The 19,924-nt window shown below is 58.5% G+C and overlaps 3 protein-coding genes across 6 annotated transcripts; all 3 read left to right on the forward strand.

The window, feature by feature from the left end:
• ZGPAT (zinc finger CCCH-type and G-patch domain containing) lies at positions 1–11,816 on the forward strand. The gene is given in 8 exon segments (XM_057529970.1): positions 1–115; positions 535–1,174; positions 9,631–9,764; positions 9,992–10,147; positions 10,806–10,925; positions 11,013–11,257; positions 11,259–11,422; positions 11,544–11,816. Coding segments are annotated over 7 exon segments (1,542 nt in total). The 5' UTR covers positions 1–115; positions 535–590; the 3' UTR covers positions 11,683–11,816.
• Positions 11,817–11,975: 159 nt separating this feature from the next.
• LIME1 (Lck interacting transmembrane adaptor 1) lies at positions 11,976–15,086 on the forward strand. The gene is given in 5 exon segments (XM_028167284.2): positions 11,976–13,566; positions 13,724–13,785; positions 13,788–13,928; positions 14,013–14,362; positions 14,461–15,086. Coding segments are annotated over 5 exon segments (939 nt in total). The 5' UTR covers positions 11,976–13,468; the 3' UTR covers positions 14,749–15,086.
• Positions 15,087–15,534: 448 nt separating this feature from the next.
• SLC2A4RG (SLC2A4 regulator) lies at positions 15,535–19,152 on the forward strand. 4 transcript variants are annotated; one of them, XM_057530210.1, is made up of 8 exons: positions 15,535–15,795; positions 16,085–16,209; positions 17,138–17,247; positions 17,698–17,876; positions 17,948–18,048; positions 18,134–18,374; positions 18,462–18,553; positions 18,642–19,152. In XM_057530210.1, exons 1-8 carry the CDS (start codon positions 15,685–15,687, stop codon positions 18,751–18,753), a joined length of 1,071 nt encoding a protein of 356 aa, XP_057386193.1. In that variant the 5' UTR covers positions 15,535–15,684; the 3' UTR covers positions 18,754–19,152. The 4 variants fall into 4 exon arrangements, with proteins under 4 accessions (XP_057386193.1, XP_057386195.1, XP_057386196.1 ...); XM_057530211.1 differs by having other exon boundaries at positions 15,537–15,795; positions 18,137–18,374; XM_057530212.1 differs by lacking the exon at positions 17,948–18,048.
• Positions 19,153–19,924: the final 772 nt, after the last annotated feature.

Raw genomic sequence — 19,924 nt, forward strand, 5'->3', positions numbered from 1 at the left:
GGAGCCGTCCCGGCGGCCCCCGCGCCAGGCACTTCCGGCGGCGGCGGCGGCGGCGCTCGGGCGGAAGTGCCTGTCGGCTGCGGGGGCGGAAGCGGGCGCCGGGCGGCTTTGGCCGGTGAGGCCGGCAGGCTGTCTGTGGCGGCGACCGGGAGACGGCGCAGAGGAGGGCCGGGCCGGGGGCGAGGGGGTCTGGGCGACGGGGCCTGGGCCCTTGGTGGCGGGCCGAACGGGGGCGGGCGGCGCGGGGCCCGGGGAGTGGACCCGGCCGGGGGCGGGGGCATTGGGCTGGGACGCAGAGACCCCGGAGGAACTTGACGGCAGCTCCCGGGAATGGAGCGGAGGCCGTGAGGCCAGCGGCCAAGGGCTGGCTCTGGCTCTTCTTCTCGGAGCTGGAAACTTCTCTCGGCCCAAACGGGAGGCAGGGCGGTTCACGGTTCCGCAGGCTGTCCGCCGAGGGCGGCGGTTGGCCAGCGCTCAGTGCCGGCCTCGCGGGGACGGCCGGTCCCGGGTTCATCCGGCTTCTCTTCCCCGCAGCTCTGGCTCCCACGCCTCCCCTCTGAGGACCCAGGGACCCGGCCCCTCCCAACAGGATGGACGAGGAGAGCCTGCAGACCGCTCTCCGGACCTACGACGCGCAGCTGCAGCAGGTGGAGCTGGCTCTGGGTGCTGGCCTGGATCCCTCGGAGCTGGCAGACCTGCGCCAGCTGCAGGGGGACCTGAAGGAGCTGATCGAGCTCACTGAGGCCAGCCTGGTGTCCGTCAGGAAGAGCAAGCTGCTGGCGGCGCTGGATGGAGAGCGCCCAGCCCAGGAGGATGCTGAGTACTTGGCTTTCCAGAACGCCATTGCGGAGGCCGTGGAGGTGCCAGTAGCCCCCGAGGCGGAACTGGAGACTGTTCCTATGAGAGAGACTGGGCCAGGACCCACGGAGCCTGGGCGGGAGGAGGACGAAGGGGAGGACGAGGACGGGGCAGAGCTGAGTGGGAGGAAGGTGAACGCCCCCTACTACAGTGCCTGGGGCACCCTGGAGTATCACAACGCCATGATCGTGGGCACCGAGGAGGCGGATGACGGCTCCCCGGGCGTGCGCGTACTCTATCTCTACCCCACTCACAAGTCCCTGAAGCCTTGCCCGTTCTTCCTGGAGGGGAAGTGCCGTTTCCAGGAGAGCTGCAGGTAAGGCCTGAGTTCCTGGGGGCCCTGGGGGCGTGTGGGGGGTGGATTGCAGACAGGATCAGGGGCTAGGTGGGCCCTCTGGGCTTTGAAGTTTTGTCCTTCTTTGCCCAGCAGAGTGCTGACAAGAAGAGAACTTGGGGGGCAGGGGATTCTTCTAGCAGTGTCCTTGTTTAGGTGTTTACTTGGATTTTCCTCGGGTAGATGAAGAAGTATGGAAGGGCTGATGTTGAAAAGAATGGACTCCCCCCCCCACCCCCGCTCCCATCACCAGTTTTATTCTTTAGAGTGAAACTTCTAAAATTTATTTTTATTATAGAAGCTTTATTATAGAAGTTGTCAAACACGTACGAAGTGAGAGGGAGTAGCGTACAGGCTGCTGGCGCTCCAGCTGCAGGCGTCATTGTGCATCAAGGTCGTGCCAGTCTTGTTGCAACTCTTCCTGCCTCTGGATTACCTTAAAGCAAGTTGTAGAAATTACTGGGCTTTTCACTTCTAAGTACTTCAGGATATCACCCTAACCTAAGTGATAAGGGTGTTATTTTAAAGACTATCTCCATGTCGTCGTCACACCTACGGAATTTAACAGCAATACTTTGTTTCTATTCAAATTTCCACAGTTGTAATGATGTTGCTTTTTGCTTAAACACATGACTTTAACTTTGTTTCTTTTTACTTTTTCTCTGCAAAGAATACTTACCGAGATTTCCAGTAGCTGATTTTCTTTTTTAGCCAATAGTCCAGGGTAACTTCCTTCAGTTCTTCCGTTGTCTTATTTCTTTATAGATTCTTGCTGGGCCCAAAGTCTTACTTGCTACATTTCCCCCTTTTTTCCTGTCTTTCTCTGTAAGTTTTGTGAAAGGCGTAGCGTGCGTACAGGAAAGTGCACAGCAAATCAGTCATCAGCCTCCTCCAGCTTCCACAGGGTGGGCGCACCCCTCTCCCCAGCACGCAGCCGAGGAGCAGAGGAGGGAACCCTCCATCCTTTCTGCCACTGGTCCCTCTGGAGGGTTCCTCCCCGTCCCTGTGCCATGTCCTGTGTGGGGATGAGAACTAACGTGTCCCTGTGCTGCGTCCTCTGGGCAGGCACTGTTCCAAGGGTTTCATGCGTGTTACCCCCCCGGCAGCAGGCCCGCCAGGTAGGCCGTGTGGCTGCCGTGGCCGCTGGGCCTCCCAGGCAGCCAGGCTGAGACGAGCCGGCTCCCCTCTGCCGTGCTCTCCGCTGCCGCCTGCCGTCAGCTTTAGGCCCGGCCCGAGCAGCCCGCGAACACGCCCCTCACCACCTCCCGGGTTTCATAGTTACTTTCTTGCATTTGCTTTGGATTTTAAAATTTACTTATTGAAAATTTTATTTTAAAGATAGGATAGACAGTGTTGAAGCACCCTGTGACCCACCACTCTGTCGCAGTCCCCTCCCCTTCTTGGGAGGCTCGTTGTCACATCTGTGGTGTGTTTCTCTCTAGTGTACATGAGACCTTTATAGAGGTGTATCTGTGAATAGGACATATTTGTGCCTTATTTTCTAATTAAATGGTTAACATGCAGGATGCTTCGTTTTGCAGCTCTTCTCACAGAGCGTGTTTGTGAGAAAAGTCCACGTTGATATTTATAGAACTATTTTGTGCATTTTAACTGCTGTGTTATTTTCCTCATGAATGTGCCACATTTTATTCTGTCTCCTTCTGGTGTTTCCCAGTTTTGTTTTGTTTTTTTAATTAATTAATTTATTTATTTATTTTTGGCTGCATTGGGTCTTCGTTGCTGCGCACGGGCTTTCTCTAGTTGCAGCGAGCGGGGGCTACTTTTCGTTGAGGTGCGCGGGCTTCTTATTGTGGCTTCTCTTGTTGCGGAGCACGGGCTGTAGAGCACAGGCTCAGTAGTTGTGGCACACGGGCTCAGCAGTTGTAGCTCATGGGCTGTAGAGCACAGGCTCAGTAGTTGTGGCGAACAGGCTTAGTTGCTCCGTGGCATGTGGGATCTTCCCGGACCAGGGCTCAAACCTGTGTCCCCTGCATTGGCAGGCGGATTCTTAACCACTGCGCCACCAGGGAAGTCCAGTTTCCCAGTTGTTATTTATTACAAACAACGTGCTGTGAACATCCTAGTGCACATCTTTTGTCCCTGGTGAGAATGTCCCCGGTGTGTAGCAGTGTGGAGAACACGCGCGTTTTCTGTCCTTGTGCGCCGTGCGGTTCCCAGTCCCTGGTCTGCTCCGTAGTCACCCTCGGTCACGTTCTCTTACTTGCAACTTCGTGCCCACTGAGAGCTGGGGAGGTGATCTTGATTGAACTTGTATTCCCTTGATTATTAGCAAGATTGAGCATTTTTTCATACATTTGTTCTAACTTCATCGTTCTATGTTTCAGTATCCTTATCCGTAAAACAGAGATGAAGCTGTCTCTCACAGTTGTTGGGAGAACGGGATGCGCTGATAGAAGTAAAAGAATATTGAACAGTAGCTAACATGTAGTAAGGACACAGTGGACTTCAAATTTTTATCTTGTTATTGTAAAATAAAATCAGACAGAGGAAGTTAAGAAATAGCATGAGGAATCATTGTAACACCCTAGTACTCGCTGCTCAGATCAAAACTACAAATTTGCCAGTTACCCCAGGAGCCCCTCTGTTTGCCTCAGCGCAAACATAGCCTTCTCCCTCCTCCAAAAGGAAGCACTCTCCCGACTTTTATGATAATCACTTCCTTGTGTTCTTTGTTGCTTGTTACTCAGGTGCGGCAGGGGTGTAAACGTTGTAGTTTAATCTTGCTCACTTTTTAAGACTGCTGTGTCTGCACCCCGCCCCCCCACCCCCGCCTTTCCTGGCCTCACAGTTTCACTGTTGAAGGACCAGACCCTTTGATCGTCATCGACCGCCCTGGTGCAGCCCAGCATGTTCCTGTGTTCACCGCAGGCTGGCATATGGATCCAGGGACCTGGTCACACTCAGGACCCCCATTTGGGCATGTCTCTAGGTGTTGTGCTTTCGTCAGGAGGCACCTGATGTATAACTGCCAACGGTGCTCAACGCCGAGATCCACTGATACAGTGTGGGTTGCAAAAAAGAGCTCTTTAATTCTGTCAGTTAATTTACTAGCTAAACGTTATAGAGAGATGCCTTTCCTTGTCTACAATTTGGCTACCTAGTGGTACAGATCATATGGAAAAGGCAGGATAATGCCGGACTTTCCTGTTTTGTTTTCTTGGTTTCCAAGATAGCGAATTGGTTCTCTTTCATCCTGAGGTGATAAATTGGCTTTTAAAAAATTTTTAATATCCTTATGGACTGATGGATTTAAATATATTTGATGAATTTCAGTCCATGGAGATTCTGATCTTTATTGAAACTCAAATTGTCTCACCCTTGCCAAGTGGGAGCTCCTTCAGGTTGGCTCCCACATCCTTTTGACACAGCCCCAGGAGTCAGGGTTTCCCACAGTCATCTGCACTCTTCCTACCCCAGACCTGAAGGCAGCCAAGTCTCCAAGAAGCCCTGGTTTCTTTTAATGGGAGATGGTATTTCACAACCCACAGTGGGGGCACTGGGACGCACTTTGCTGCTAGTTGGTTCATCACTGTAGGCTTTTTCAGCAAACGGAGCTAGGAAATACAGGTGGACACACACTAATGTACATGTTAGTGTATATATACACATACCACATACTTATGTTTTTAAGGACAAATACCTTGTGAATTTATACTGATACTTCCAATTCAAATTAAGGACTGCAGTGTTTCTACTTAATCTTTTCTGGATCACATCTGTATTTCCTTCTTTACGCCAGGACTCTGGTTCTCAAGGACATAGGGAATGATGGGCTCCAAAGGACCCATAACTAATTTGTTTTATCCCATTTTACACACACAGGACACTCAGAATAACAACATTCATTCTTCAATTATGATGATTGAAAACTGTTAAAAGCATTTTTACATGTACTACTACCCACATTCTCTGTCTTTGTGATTGCACTAGATCTGCATTGTTGGATCTTGTGGTCATTACAGCCATTGTTTCCCTTTTACTCCCAACCTTAGTTCTAGAAGGACCTTTGCATTTCATGCTTACCATCATTCCATCTGTTGGGGTCTTTTTAGCATTTCGGTTGTCTGAGACTCGTTTTCTGGTAGATTCTTCAGGAAGGGCTCACAGGAATAATGTTTCCAGAGATCTGGCATGTTGATTAGGTTCTGTTTGTGTCTTTTATACTTGAAGAGCAGGTTTGTTGAATACAGTAAGTCCCCTACATACGAACGAGTTCTGTTCTGAGAGTGCGTTTGTAAGTGCAATTTGTTCATAAGTCCAACAAAGTTAGCCTAGGTACCCAACTAACACAATCGGCTATATAGTACTGTACTGTAATAGGCTCTTAATACTTTTCACACAAGTACATTAAAAAAAATACATAAAAAACAACACAAAAAATAAAACATTTTTAATCTTACAGTACCTTGAAAAGCACAGTAGTACAGTACAACAGCTGGCATGCAGTGGCACGTTTGCGTCTTTGAAAGTTCGCAACTTGAAGGTTCATATGTAGGGGACTTACTGTATAAGATTCTTGTCTCGTATTACTTTCCTTGAATATTTCATACAACTTACTCCATTTTGACATAAAATATTGTTGAAAAGTTTAATTTTTTCCCTTGTAAATCACATGCTCTAATGGTGTAAGGGTCCAGCTTCATTCTTTTGCATGTAGGTATCCAGTTTCCCAATACCATTTGTTGAAAGAACTGTCCTTTCCCCATTGAATTGTCATGACACCCATGACGAGATCTGACTGATGTGTGTGAGGGGTTATTTCTGGGTTCTCTCATCCAGTCCATTGGTCCACACCAATGGACTGGATGTGTTTATGCCAGTACATACTGTTTGGATGACTGTAGCTTTGTAGTAAGTTTTGAAGTCAGGAAGTACATAGTCCTCAAACATTTTTTTTTCTTCTCAAGATTCTTTTGGCTATTCAAGATCCATTGCATTTCCATATGAATTTTAAAATCAGCTTGTCCAATTCTGTGTAAAAGAAGATTGGAATTTTGATAGGAATTGCATTGCGTCTGTAGATCAATGTGGGGAGTATTGCCATCCTAATAAAATGAAGTCTTCTAATTTATGAACATGGGATCTCTTTCCAATTATGTAGGTCTTCTTTAATTTTTTTCGGCAATGTTCTGTAGTTCACAAGCCTTGGCTAAATTTATTTCTAAGTATTTTATTCATTTTGATGCTACTGTAAATGAAATTTCATTTTTAGATTGTGCATTTTTAGTGTATTAAAATACAACTGATCTTTGTATGTTGATTTTATATCCTGTAACACTGTCAAATTCATTTTTTAGCTCTAATAGGATTTTTTTGTGGATTATTTAGGGTTTTCTATATATACAATTATGTCATTGACAAATAGAGGTACTTTTGCTTCTTTGTTTTTATTTTTTTTTTTTGGCTGCATTGGGTCTTCGTTGCTGTGCTCGGGCTTTCTCTAGTTGTGGCGAACAGGGGGCTACTGTTCATTGAGGTGTGCGGGCTTCTCACTGCAGTGGTTTCTCCTGTTGCGGAGCACGGGCTCTAGGCGCGCAGGCTTCAGTAGTTGTGGCACGCTGGCTCAGTAACTGTGGCTCACGGGCTCTAGAGCACAAGCCCAGTAGTTGTGGCACACGGGCTTAGCTGCTCCGTGGCATGTGGGATCTTCCCAGACCAGGGCTCGAACCCGTGTCCGCTGCATTGGCAGGCGGATTCCTAACCACTGTGCCACCAAGGAAGCCCACTTTTGCTTCTTCCCTTCCAATTTGGATGGCTTTTATTTATTTTTCTTGCTTAATTGCTCTGCCTAGAACTTCCAATACTACACTGAATAAAAGTAGCAAGAGCAGCCATCCTTGTTTTGTTCCTGATCTTAGGGGGAAAGCACCCAGTCTCTCACCACTGAGTGTGATGTGAGCTGTGGGTTTTCCATAGTTGCTGTTTATCAGGTTGAGTGTTGTTTTGGGGTTTTTTTAAATATATTTATTTATTTATTTTTGGCTGCATTGGGTCTTCGTTGCTGTGTATGGGCTTTCTGTAGTTGCGGCCAGAGGGCACTACTCTTTGTTGTGTGCGGGCTTCTCATTGCAACGACTTCCCTTGTTGAGGAGTGCGGGCTCTAGGGGCACGGGCTTCAGTAGTTGTGGCACGTGGACTCAGTAGTTGTGGCTCGCAGGCTCTAGAGCACAGGCTCAGTAGTTGTGGCGCCCAGGCTTAGCTGCTCCGTGGCATGTGGGAGCTTCCCAGACCAGGGCTCAAACCCATGCCCCCTGCGTTGGCAGGCGGATTCTTAACCACTGCGCCACGAGGGAAGTCCCTGAGTGTTTTTTAACATGTAAGGGTGTTGGATTTTTTCAAGTATCTTTTCTATATCGGTTGACGAACTGGTTTTCTATTAATGTGCTCTGTTTCATTGAATGGTTTTCACCTGTTGAACCACCCTTGCATTCCTGGGATAAACCAAACTGAGTTGTGGTGTATACTCATTCTAAATGCTTGTTTTCTGGTTCAAGTTTTTACTTATTCTGGAGTGTATTTTCGTGAATATTGTGAAGCAGATGATCGAGTGGGATGTTGTTGGGGTTTTTTGTATGGGAAACCAATTTTAAATTTTTTCCTTATGAAATCCGTAGTGTGTGTTTTCCTGCCTCTTTGGTAACACCTCCTCTGTCCTGCGTGAAATTTTGTTGTATGAGAGGCTCTTCCTGGGTGCACTTCATTCCATTGATGAGGCTGCCTGTGCTCTTGGTTGACATTTGTTTCATGGACACGCCGTTAACTACGCCCCATGGCTGGGAACTTAGGTTATTTCCGAGTCTTTCATGTTTGGGTCACATCCTTCTGGCTCAGTCTTTACATACTTTCATTATTGTTTTAGGGTCATTCCCTAGAAGCGCTTTCTGGGTTAAGGGGGACACCAAATTTTACGGCTTCTACGAGTACCAAAGATTCTTGCAGGGAGGTTTAGTTGGCGTCTGTGGTGTCTGGGTGTGTTGAGGGGGTGTTTGGCCAAATTCACCGAGTCTGGGCCTCTTTCCTCGGTTGAAGAGGGCTCTTCAACCACCGTGCCCACTGCAGGACACGTGGGCCAGTTTTGCAGCTGCTGATGCCACTGGCCGTTGGTGGTACCCTGGGTGCCTGAGGACAGTCAGGGGTGAGAAGGAACTGGCCAGAACCCCGCCAGGGAGGCATCCGAGGCCACCTTTGTCTGCTTGTGGAAGGTGACTGAAATGCCTCGTTTCCTCTCCTTTCTCCCCGTGGGCTCCACCTAGGAGGACAGCCACGGCAGGGCTGGCTGCGTGTCCGGAGCGAGTGCCCGCCTCACTTACTCTCATGGGGTTAGAACCGCTTCCTCCTTGAAATGGGGGCATAGCAGGAGATGTGTGCGTGGTTGCTTCATGTCTTTATTTGGCAAAGTTAAAGGTTGCAGCCCTCTGTTCCCACTTCCTCCCCCACCCCCTCTCTCCCGGTTTTCATTTTGGTTTCACTGTTTCACTGACATCTAGAAGTCAAGGCAGCACTATTACAACCAGCTCCTTCTAATTGGCTGGGGAGGACTCAGTCCTGTGAGAGCACGCAGACACACTTGCCTTGATGACCTGTTGTATCTGGTGGAGAGGCGCCAGGGAGCTCTCATCACAAGGATGTCTACCAGCTGTGTGTGTGCCTGTGTGTACATGACTCTAGCCCAGAAGGCTGGGGAGAAACTCGAAGCATCTTGTCCTCAGGGTACCCAGGTCCATCCTGAGAGTGAGAGCACAAGCACAAGTGTGTGTGTGTCCATACATGTGCATGCACATATGTACACATCTATGCACATGTGCATACATGTGTGCGTGTACATTGCATACATGTGTAGGTGTGTGCTTATGTATACTGTGTAAGTGCATGTGTGTGCATATATGTGTGTATGTGTACGTATGTGTGCATGCATGTTTGTGCACGTGTGCATGAGTATATGTGTGTGCGTGTGCATACTTGTGTGCATGTGTATATGTGTGTGCACATGTACGCATGTGTGCGTATGCATTTGTGCACACATGTATGCATGCATATATGTGTGGGGGGTGTATTGTGCATGTGTGTGCATGTGTGTATACGTATGCACGTATGGGCATGGATGTGTATGTGTGCACACGTGTGCATGGGTTGTGTGCATACATGTGTACGCATGTGTTCAGTGTATATTGTGTGTGTGCGTGGGTGTTTGTGTTGCGTGTTTGTACACGTGTTCAGTGTATATGCGCGTGGGTGTGTGTTGTGTGTGTGCATGGGTGTGTGTGGCACATGTACACCTGTGTTCAGCAGATATGGATGTAGATGTGTGTGTCTGTCTCCCTGTCCAGGCGGCGTCCAGGCAGGTAGACTGGATTCTCCCGGCTCATGGGGCCCTGGTGGCCGTATCTGAGTCTGCATCCCTGTGGCCCTCTCTGCAGGTTCTCCCATGGGCAGGTGGTCTCTGTGGATGAGCTGCGCCCCTTCCAGGACCCAGACCTGAGCTCCCTGCAGGCCGGCTCTGCATGTCTGGCCAAGCGGCAGGATGGCCTCTGGTACCCAGCGCGGATCACTGGTGAGGCTGCCCAGGGCCTCCCTGACGGGGTCCTTTCTGGGAAGCCCTCCCCATGTGTTCCAAATTAGTCCTGCCTGACCACTCCTCTGTTCGGGCATTGGGATCCCACCCCACGCCCAAGAGGAACAAGGCCCCGCCTTGACCTTGGCCCCACCCTGCTCCCAGCTTCCAGAGTGGCTCCTTCCATGTGTTGAGGCCACTGCCCTGCTGCCTCTGTGCCCCTCCAGATGTGGACAGCGGCTACTACACGGTCAAGTTTGACTCTCTGCTGTTGAAAGAGGCCGTGGTGGAGGGGGACAGCATCCTGCCCCCGCTGCGCACGGAGCCCGCAGGGTCCTCTGACTCAGACGGCAGTGACGTGGACGACCCCAGCTATGCTCGAGGTATGGCTGCTGCCACCCCGAGGGGCTCCTGGCTGGCAGGGTCCCATACTGTGGTCAGTGCGAGGACGCACTCAGGGCGGGGGGCAGGCGCGAGGCCCCCACAGCGGGCAGGGGAGAGGAGAGGGTGCGTGATGGGTCTGGGGCAGGTCCAGAGACCTACAGATGCAGAAACCCAGAATGATGACAGTCCCACGCGAGCCACAGGAGTGGATGGGACGCACAGGAAGGGACGGTTTCCTGCAGGGCATGGGGGCCTGGCGGGTGGACAGAGGAACTGGCTAGCAGTGTCTGGCCCTCCCCCAGGGGGGTGTCCACCTGGGATCTGTTAGCCGAGTTGTCCATGCTGATGGAGGGGAGGACTGAGCCGGCAGGTAGAGGTGAGTACTGCTCTCTGTTAGGGGAACGGTGGCACCCACGTCCAGGGAATAGGAAAGGGGCCACCACGTGACCAGGTCGTGACCCTGAAGTGTGGAGAGGGCTGGGCTCTGCCACAGGCTCTGCCTGTCGTTCGCACCACACAGCCCTGGGCAACTGGCAGGGAGCCAGGGGTGCCAGGGATTGGCCCTGGCCCAGAGCTGAGCTCTTGGGCTAACCTTGGCCGGAGCCCAGGATGCCCCGCGTGCAGCGGGGTGAAGCTGTTGCCCTCTGATGGTTGCAGTGGTGGAACCTGGTGCTGCTGACCCCGGGACCTGCAGCTCCGCCTTCGCTGGCTGGGAGGTGCACACGCGGGGCATCGGCTCCAGACTCCTCGCCAAGATGGGCTACGAGTTTGGCAAGGGTGAGTGTGTGCTGCACGGGGGTGGTGAAGGGCTCCCTCAGCACGGCCCCAGAGTCCAGTGGCAGTGCCAGCTCGGTGTACCCCCAGGTCTGGGCCGGCATGCGGAGGGCCGGGTGGAGCCCATCCACGCCGTGGTGCTGCCGCGAGGCAAGTCGCTGGACCAGTGCGCAGAGATCCTGCAGAAGAGGACCAGGGGCGGCCAGGCTGGCGTCAGCAGGCCCCCAAAGTGCCGGGGCAGAGGGGGCGGGCCTAGGGGCCGCCCACCGTCTCGAAGTGTGTTTGACTTCCTGAACGAGAAGCTGAAAGGCGGGGCTCCTGGGGCCCTGGAGGCGGGGGGTGGCGCCCCCGGGGAGGAGGAGTGGCGAGGAGGTGTACCACGCCAGCAGGAGTGCCAAGCGCGCCCTGAGCCTGCAGCTCTTCCAGACGGAGGAGAAGATCGAGCAGACCCAGCGAGCCATCCGGGGCATCCAGGAGGCCCTTGCCCGCAATGCTGGCCGGTACGTGTGGGCCCTGCCCGTGGTGCCTGGGTGAGAGCTCGCCCTGACCCGAGGGCGGCGGGCCAGGTCTGAGAGGGGCTGGAGGATGATGGGCAGTGCTGAATGGCGGGCCCCTCCCCAGGCACAGCGTGACAGCGGCCCAGCTGCAGGAGAAGCTGGCGGGAGCCCAGCGGCAGCTGGGGCAGCTCCGGGCCCAGGAGGCGGGCCTGCAGAGGGAACAGAGGAAGGCAGACACCCACAAGAAGATGACCGAGTTCTAGGGCCCCACACGTGGCGTGGACAGAGCTCAGGGACCCCGGTTCCCGCTGCCCTCAGGAAGACCAGCTGTCGCTCGACAGCTAGGATGCCACCGGAAGAGGGGCCAGCCCTCACAGTTGGCCTTCTTGCCGGCCTCAGGCGTGTGGTCACTGCTGAGAGGAGACAGGCTGCAGGGGTCCCTGTCAGGTCCCTTCCTGACACTTCCTTGACCATTGAGCCCACCTACCAGTGTCCTGGGCTATCTCCTGAACAAGGACATTAAAGTGACTTTGTTGCAGTGTCCTTTAGTGGAGGCTCGGCTGGCTGTGGGGCCTTTGAGGAGGAGGGGTCTTTGCACTGGGTCACGGGGCTGGGCTGGGGGGGTCCTGGGTGAGGGTCCTGCCCAGCACCCCACCCAGAGGCAGAGGGCCCGGGAGGACGGGCATCCCTGCTGCCCTCCCAGACGCGGCCACAGCCCAGGGTGCCCCCCCGCGTTGCCTGACACCCGCAGACGGGTGAGCCCGGTGCTGCAGTGATGGAAGGAGACCGTGGCTGTGCGGGGCCCAGAGGGAGCGCCGTTATTGAGGCAGGAGGACCCGGCGGGGCGGGGGGTGTTGGCACCCTGGGTCCGTGCCCGCCTGTTTTGTTGCCCACACGCACCCACTGCATCATGGGTGGAGACGACATGATTTAGGGCCTCCGATCAGCACCAGCTCGCAGCACACCCCTGCCAAGTCCCGTCTAGACCCCAGGCAGGGCCACAGCAGGTGGGTGAGGCTGCCGTGGCAGCTGCGTGAGAAGACGCGGCGTGGTGCACGGGCAGGAAGTGAGGTGGGGAGCTGGGCCGAGGGCGACACAGAGGCCTTGCGGCTCGAGGTGCCCAAGCTGCCCGCCACCCTAGGTGGCGGAGGAGGCGCACCAGCCCCAGCCTTGGTGAGTGCCCGCTCTGGCCTCCAGCCTGGCCAGGGCCCCGGGCCCCTTGGTGCCTTCCTAGGGCAGCTGAGGGCAGGGGTCTGGGAAGACTGGGCACTACCAGGTCAGGGCATTGGGACCTGGGCCCTCTGGTGAGGAAAGCCCACTCCCTGGGTCTGAGCAGACTGGCCCCCACCTTCGGAGACAGCTCCATGCTGCTGGCCCCTCACCTCCGGCACCTGTGCCAAGACTCCAGGAAGCAGACGTCCGATGGCAGGGGCAGTTGGAGGGGAGGGATGGAGAGCCAGGGGTGGGGTGGTCAGTGTCCAAAGCAGCCCTTCCTGCCTGCTGACCCCCAGCTTTCCAGCCCCTCAGGGGGCCAGTCTCCGTAGTGGACAGCTAGGGGGCATCACCTGGACAGGAGCCATGCCTGGGTAGGACATGGCTGTAGGTGGGTCTGTGGCCTGTGGCTTGCTAGCCTGGGGCGTGGCCTGGGGGCCTCCCCGGCTCTCAGGTGTGGCCTCAGTGACCACAGTGGGGCCTTGGCCAGGTCCCAGCTGCCCTGCGCCTCCTCAACTGCCCGTGCTCGGCCATCACTTGAGTCATCCTGGCCAACTCAGGTCCTCATGGGGGCCAGGCAGAGCATGCCTCATCCCTCACCAGCAGCCCCTGGGCAGAGGCGGGAAGGTGGGCGCTGAGGCTGTGTCCCCTCGGCCTCCATAGGAGGGAGGGGCTGCTGAGCCTTGGGGTTTCCTGTGTGCTGAGTCAGAGCACAGGGGTGGGTGGGGGACCTTCCGGCAGCACAAGGTGCAGAAGTGGGGCTGTCAGGTTGGTGCCCAGTCCCTCAGCCCCCAGCACCCTGTCTTCTGCCCCCAGGCCCATCCACGGCTTCGCAGGATGAGGCCACAGGTACCCTCGGCCCCTCCTGCCCTCTGGGGCCTAGGGCGCCTCGCCCTGCTCCTCTGGCTGTGGATGTCATGCACAGCCTGCCACAGGTGTGACCGTCCCTGGCCCGGGTGGGGCCTGGCTCAGCTCTACAGCCAAAGGGGGCGGGACTCAGGCAGGCCCAGCACCCGCTGTCTACACACACGTCCCTACGGGCCTCTGATCCGCACCTCTGCCTCCCCGCTCTGATGACCCTCTTGCACCCAGGAAGCGGGCACAGAGGCAGCTGTCTGGGCTGCAGGGCAGTGTAATGCCAGCAGAAGCGGTGAGTGTCAGGGTGTCCCTGGGGCCAGCAGGGGACCAGCCAGCCTTCCTTGCCCCCACTCACTGCTGAGACGACCCCACCACTGCTCCCTCGGCAAGTCGGACACCAGACTGCATGAGCTGCACCGCAGCCGGCCCTGCAGCAGAGGTGAGCTGGTGGAAGGGCCGGGGCCTGGCGGTGGGCAGGCGTCCCCGGACCCCCAAGTAATCTCTGCCCTGCCCCCACCCTCAGCCCCATGGCCTGCCAGCATGGATCTGCGCCCACAATGGCTGGAGGCGTCCAGAGGCAAGACGACCAGGCCCCCGGCAGCCTTCCCACACCAGGAGCTGCCCCTGGCCACGCCCTCCACCGGCCCTGAGGCCACCTATTCCAATGTGGGGCTGGCTGCCATCCCCAGGGCCGGGCTGGCAGTCACCTCTGGGGTGTGGGCAGGGGCACAGCTGACCAGCAGCTGTCCCAGGCCTGGTCCCGAGGCCATACCCGTGGTGGCTGAGTATGCGTGTGTCCAGAAGCTCAAGGGAACAGATCGGGGCCCCCAAGGCCTGGAGCAGGACAAAGTCGAGGCGACCCCAGCTGCTCAGGTGAAGTGAAGTGTGTGAGGTAGGGTGGACGGGACTGGGCAGATCCTTGGCCGAGTGGATGGTGCTGACCCCTCCCTGGACTGGCTTCCTCTCTCCAGGTGGACATCCTGTATTCCAGGGTCAGCAAGCCTAAAAGGAGGGACCCAGGACCTTCCACAGACCAGCCAGACCCCAAGGGTGGGGAAGCGAGTTTGGCTCTGGGGAGTGACCTGGCCTACGAGGTCCTCCCTCTCAGGGGCCTGGGCATGGACAAGAGCCTCCTGGAAAACGTGTATGACAGCATCCAGGAGATGGGGGCTCCTGGGTACCTGGAACCCCCCAGCTCCAACTCCTACCAGGAGAGGAGGACATGTGCAGGGCATGGAGACCCCCTGCTTCCTGTCTAAGCCTGGGGAGGGGTCTTCATCCCCTCTTCCCTGAACACCCAAGTACAGATGATCCTTCCTCCAGAGTGGGGTGCGACCTCAATAAAGCCCCAGCTCAGGGAGCATGAACACTGCTATACCTCAGCCTGCTCTTCTTGAAAGTCTGGGAGGCTTGGCGGGGTGGGGTCTGGAAGGAGTGAAAACCTCTCCTTGGGAACGGGCTTCCTCCCGCTGGGGGTGCTGGGTGCCAGCGCCCTGTCACCTGGGGCCGCCGGCTGGTCGGGCTCAGAAGACCGAGTGGGGAGGGAGGCAAGCCCTGGCGGGCGATCCTCAGGCCGAGGGGCTCCTCCGAGCGGTGAGCCGGCCCGCAGGGTGGCTACCCCAGGGTGGGACCTGAACCCTGAAACGATAGGAAAGGCTCCACCACCCAGCCCCTGGAGTTACATAAGGGGCGCGGGAGGTGGGCAGTCGTGCGTTAAAGAATAACCTGCTCCCGGGAAGCCCGCCAAGGAGACGCGGCCTCCTCCCGGGTCCGGCAGCTCGCGCACGGGCACCCCTCGAGGAATCCGGCCCGCCCCGGCGACGGGGGCGCCGGGGCGGGGGCCGTCGGGCGGGCGGGCGGGACAAGCCGGGCCCCCTCCCGGACCGGCGCGGGAGCAGCCAGCGCGGGAGCAGCCGGCCAGGGGCGGGGTGTGGCCGCGGGGTGGGCCAATGGGCGCGGGGCGGGGCGGGCCAATGGACGCGGGGCGGGCCAATGGACGCGGGGCGGGCGGGGCCTCCGGCCGCGAGGAGGGGGCGGGGCCGGCCGGCAGCCTCCGGGCGGCGCGGCGCGGGCGGCGGCCGATCCAGGGCGGGGGTCGGTGGCCCGGCCAGCCCGGCCCAGCCCGGCCCGGCCCGGCCCGGGGCCGCGTCCGGAGCGTCCGCCCTCGCCGCTGCAGCCTCGGTACCCGGCCGGCCATGGAGGCCGAGCGCCCCCCGGCGCCCGGCTCGGGCTGCGGGCGCCCCCCACTCCGCGCCGCCGGCCGGGACCCCGCGGCCGCGCCCGTGTCGGTGCCCGCGCCGCCGCAGGTACCGGGCCGGGGCGCCGACAAAGTTCCCGCTGCGAAGATGGCGTCGGGCTGCACGAACTTTGGGCCCCGGGGCGGGGCGGGCGGGGGCGGCGCGTCGCCGCGCGTGTCCGTGGGTCCGGCGGGGCTGGGCCGGCGCCCGGAGCGCTTCCCGCCGCGGCGGCCGGGGGCGGGGCCGGGGGCGGGGCCGCACCGGCCGCAGCCGGTTTGGGGGCGGGCACCAGCGGGTCGGGGTGGCGGTGGGGGTGGGGACTCGGCCGATGCCCGCGCTGAGCCGGCCGCGTCCGCAGGGCCCTGCCGTGGAGTTCGCGCTGCCGCAGGAGCCGGAACCGCGGGCCGCGGACCTCGGGGCCCCGGGGGCGGGGGCGGCGGGGCCACCGACGCCGTCGGCGCACATCCCGGTGCCAGGGCATAGGTGAGCCGGGGTTCGCGTGCCAGGCCGAGGGGGCATGTGCACCCGTGCGCCTGTGTGTGCAGGGGTGGTGGATGGGGCGCGGGCTGGAGCCTTCCAGACCCCACCCCTGCGAGGGGGGCCTCGGGGGAGGGCAGGTCAGCATCCTGCACTGGGTTTCTGTCTTTGGCTTTCGGCTCCCCAGCCCTGGAGGAGTTAAGCAGAAATGACCGATGTATCAGTATGCCTTGTTCCTCTCCAAACCCTGAGGGCCAGAGCGCAGAACTGGGAGGGGGCGCCTGTCAGCCTCTGTGCCCAAGAGGCTGTGAGGCCCGCGTGGAATCGACCGTCCAGGCATCCCGGGGCCCCCGATGGCTGTCTCCCCAGCCCTGTCTGCAGAGAGAGAAACCCTCCCAGGTGCCTGACACCCTGGGCTGGCTGCGCAGGCGGGGGCGGGCTCTGGCCTTGCCCGCTGGGGCCCAGGGACCCGCTTGTGCTTCGAGCCCAGTCTCCCCGGGCTGCTGCTGACTGCTGGCTGCTCCCGCCCTCCTGGGTCTGGCGCTAGGCCCGCAGCTGCTGTTGCACAACCCTGGTTAATGTGTGACTGGGGGGAGGGCTGGGCTGGGCCTGGCCTGGCCTGGCCCCACCGGCTGGGCCTCAGACTCCTGTCCAGCAACAGGGTCTGAAGGAGCCACGGTGGAACAAAGCCCAGGCTGCAGAGAAGTCGGGCTTTGGAAAGACCCCAGCCCAGGCCTGTTCCCGGTGGTTCCTGGGGATTTGGAGCTCGGCAACCCGAGCTGGAGGTGGAGCTGGGCCTCCTGCCCGGCTCCTGGAGTGAGGGAGCTGGGTGCACACACGTGCCCAGGCCTGCACGTGTGCCGGGACGGGGACGGGCCTGGAGTACTTCTTGGGCCCTACCCACTCCCCCACCCCCCATCCCCATCTCCTCCAGAGCCCCCCCAGGAAAAGCCCGGCTGGACGAGGTCATGGCTGCCGCAGCCCTCACAAGCCTGTCCACCAGCCCCCTCCTGCTGGGGGCCCCGGCTGTAGCCTTCAGCACAGGTGAGACTTAGAGGCCTGGCTTGGGGTGGGGGGTGGCGGCAGGGCTCAGGACCACTGCCTCTCCAGGACCCTACAAGCTGCCCAGCCCCTGTGGGGCGAGCAGAGCCGCTCACCTGGAATACCATCTTCTAAGTGCATCTCCTGAGGCCTAAAGCGACATCAGGACCCCCATGGCCCCTCCCTGCGGCCAAAGCTGCAGTGCCCCAGGCCTGCAGGCCTCTGTGACCTGTCCATCTCCACCTGGCTGGCCAGGCATCCCCCCACCCCGTACTCTTCCGTTTTTCCTTCTCTGTGCTGGAGAGGCTCGTCCCCGGGCTGCCGTGGTCAGCTCCTCCCGGCCACTCCCTCCTCCAAGAGGTTCTTTGCACTCAGGGACCCGTAGCCAGCAGCGTCTGCAGCACAGCCGTGGCCCCCAAAAGTCCTGATGCTGGCGCCGGTGTGTGTCCGCAGAGCCCAGCTTGGAGCCCTGGAGGGAGGCCCCGGTGCGGCCACCGGGCAGCGGCGGCCGCAGCGGGGATGGGGGCTGGGGCCCGACCAGTGACCAGTCCTCTCCATCTACCCCGTCGCCCCCGCTGCCCCCTGAGGCAGCCCACTTCCTGTTCGGGGAGCCTGCCCTGAGGAAGAGGAAGGTGAGCCAGGGCAGCCCTTGGAGCGGGGTGGACGTGGGGGGCGCCGAGGCTGACCGCCCCCTGTCGCCCAGAGCTCGCTGCAGGGGCTGTTCCAGTGCCTGTGGAAGCGCTGCGGGAAGGTGCTGAGCTCGGCGTCAGGGATGCAGAGACACATCCGTCTGGTGCACCTGGGGTGCGGCGGGGCCGGGGGCGGGGGCGGGGCGGGGGGCGCCAGGCGGGCCTCTGCGTCAGCTCGCACCCCACCCCCCGCCCCCCAGCAGGCGGCAGGCAGAGCCGGAGCAGAGCGACGGCGAGGAGGACTTCTACTACACGGAGCTGGATGTCGGTGTGGACTCGCTGACCGATGGGCTGTCTGGCCTGACCCCGGGGTCCCCCACGGCCTCCGTGCCACCCGCCTTCCCCCGCCTGGAGCCGCTGGAGCCCCCGGCCCTGCCCAGCCTGCTGCGCCCGCCCGCCCTGCCCCCGCCCCCGGTGCTGAGCTCCCTGCCCGCCCCCCAGGTGTGCCCCAGTGACCACGCTTACCAGGTGGGTGAGGCCTCGGGCGGCTCTGGAGGGGTGCGAGGCCACAGCGGTGTCTCCTCTCAGGGCTGCCTGGCACCCGTCCACCCGGAGCCTCGGCCCATCCCGGTCAGGGCCTGCGCGCCAGCCCTGCCCGCCAAGCCCGGCGCCAACCCGAGGTGCGTGCGTGTAAAGGGGCCGGGGAAGGCACCGGGCAGGGAGGCTCCCGGCCCGACAGCACCCCATGCCCCTCACGTGTCCCCCCAGGAAGCCCCGAGGTGACGCCAAGAAGTGCCGGAAAGTGTATGGCATGGACCACCGGGACCTGTGGTGCACGGCCTGCCGCTGGAAGAAGGCCTGCCAACGCTTCCTGGACTGAGCCCCGCCCGCCGGGGCCTCTCCCAGCTGCAGGGCCTTCTTTTTAACCGGTGGGGGGCGGTCCCCACCACTCAAAGTGCCTCTGAAGAAACCAGCCTCTCGGCCTTTTGCACTAATGCCAAACCTCACAGCTGTCCCCTTGGCCTGGGGTCCCCAGGGGTGGCCACCCCCCACCTGTCGGCCCTGGACTTGTCAGGGGTGTGACGGGCCCTGCTCTGGGGCCACACGGGGCCGTCCTCGATGCACTTTGAGGGGTGTCGGGGAGGGGGCGCCCCTGCCCGCACTTAACCTGACTGAGGGCCCGGGTGGACATTTGTACCGTGTTTGCCAAGCTCAGGTGTCTCACGTCTGGGCTGAACCAGGCGAGGAGTAACATTAAAGATTCGGGATTTTTCCAAAAGCTGTGTCTGCCTCCTGGGGGGAGGGACACGGAGCCGGGACCCCACCATGGGCAGGGGTGGCGGTGGGCAGAGAGGAGGCCAGCAACCAGGCCACAAAGGGCTGGGGGTGGGGGTTACTCTCTGGCCCCCTCTACCCAGGGTGAGGCCGGAGGAGGGGACGCTGTCTGAAACACACACGAGGCATCTGCTCAAGCAGCAATTTCCCAGTTTATTGAAAGTGATCGCTTTGCAAGAAAGTCTAACTAATCCCGTCACAGAAAGGAGACCCACAGGCGGGCCCGGAGTGCGCCCGGCAGACAAGAAATCTCAAGACCACTAGGGAGGAGGTGCTGTTGGCCGTCGATGGCTCCAGGGAAGCAGGCGACGGCCGTGATGTCCACTGACCAATTACAGAAGACTCCCCCAAATATGAAACACATCTCCAATACAAACACAGGTTTATAATAATTCATATAAAGTCGATATAATATAGATTATCCCCAGAAAAAATCAACAATCTTCAAACACTGCCCTTTTTCTGTCTGTTTTGTGTTGACAGGTTGAAAGCATGTTGAAAAAATAAATATTTAAGAAAAGCACACACACAGCGCCCTCACTACAAGTAGTTCTAAAAAGGGCCACATACAAAACACAATATAGGATCTAAAAAATAAAAACACCATTAAGTATGGCTTTCTTAAGAGTTGCACATGTCACAGAATGAGCGAAAATAAGATTATCTTTCATATAATATTGCAAAAAGTTCCAGTTTTTGCATTTTTTCAGAGTTCT

Source organism: Balaenoptera acutorostrata, chromosome 15 (assembly GCF_949987535.1).
Source record: "Balaenoptera acutorostrata chromosome 15, mBalAcu1.1, whole genome shotgun sequence".
NCBI classification, from domain to species: Eukaryota; Metazoa; Chordata; class Mammalia; order Artiodactyla; family Balaenopteridae; genus Balaenoptera; species Balaenoptera acutorostrata.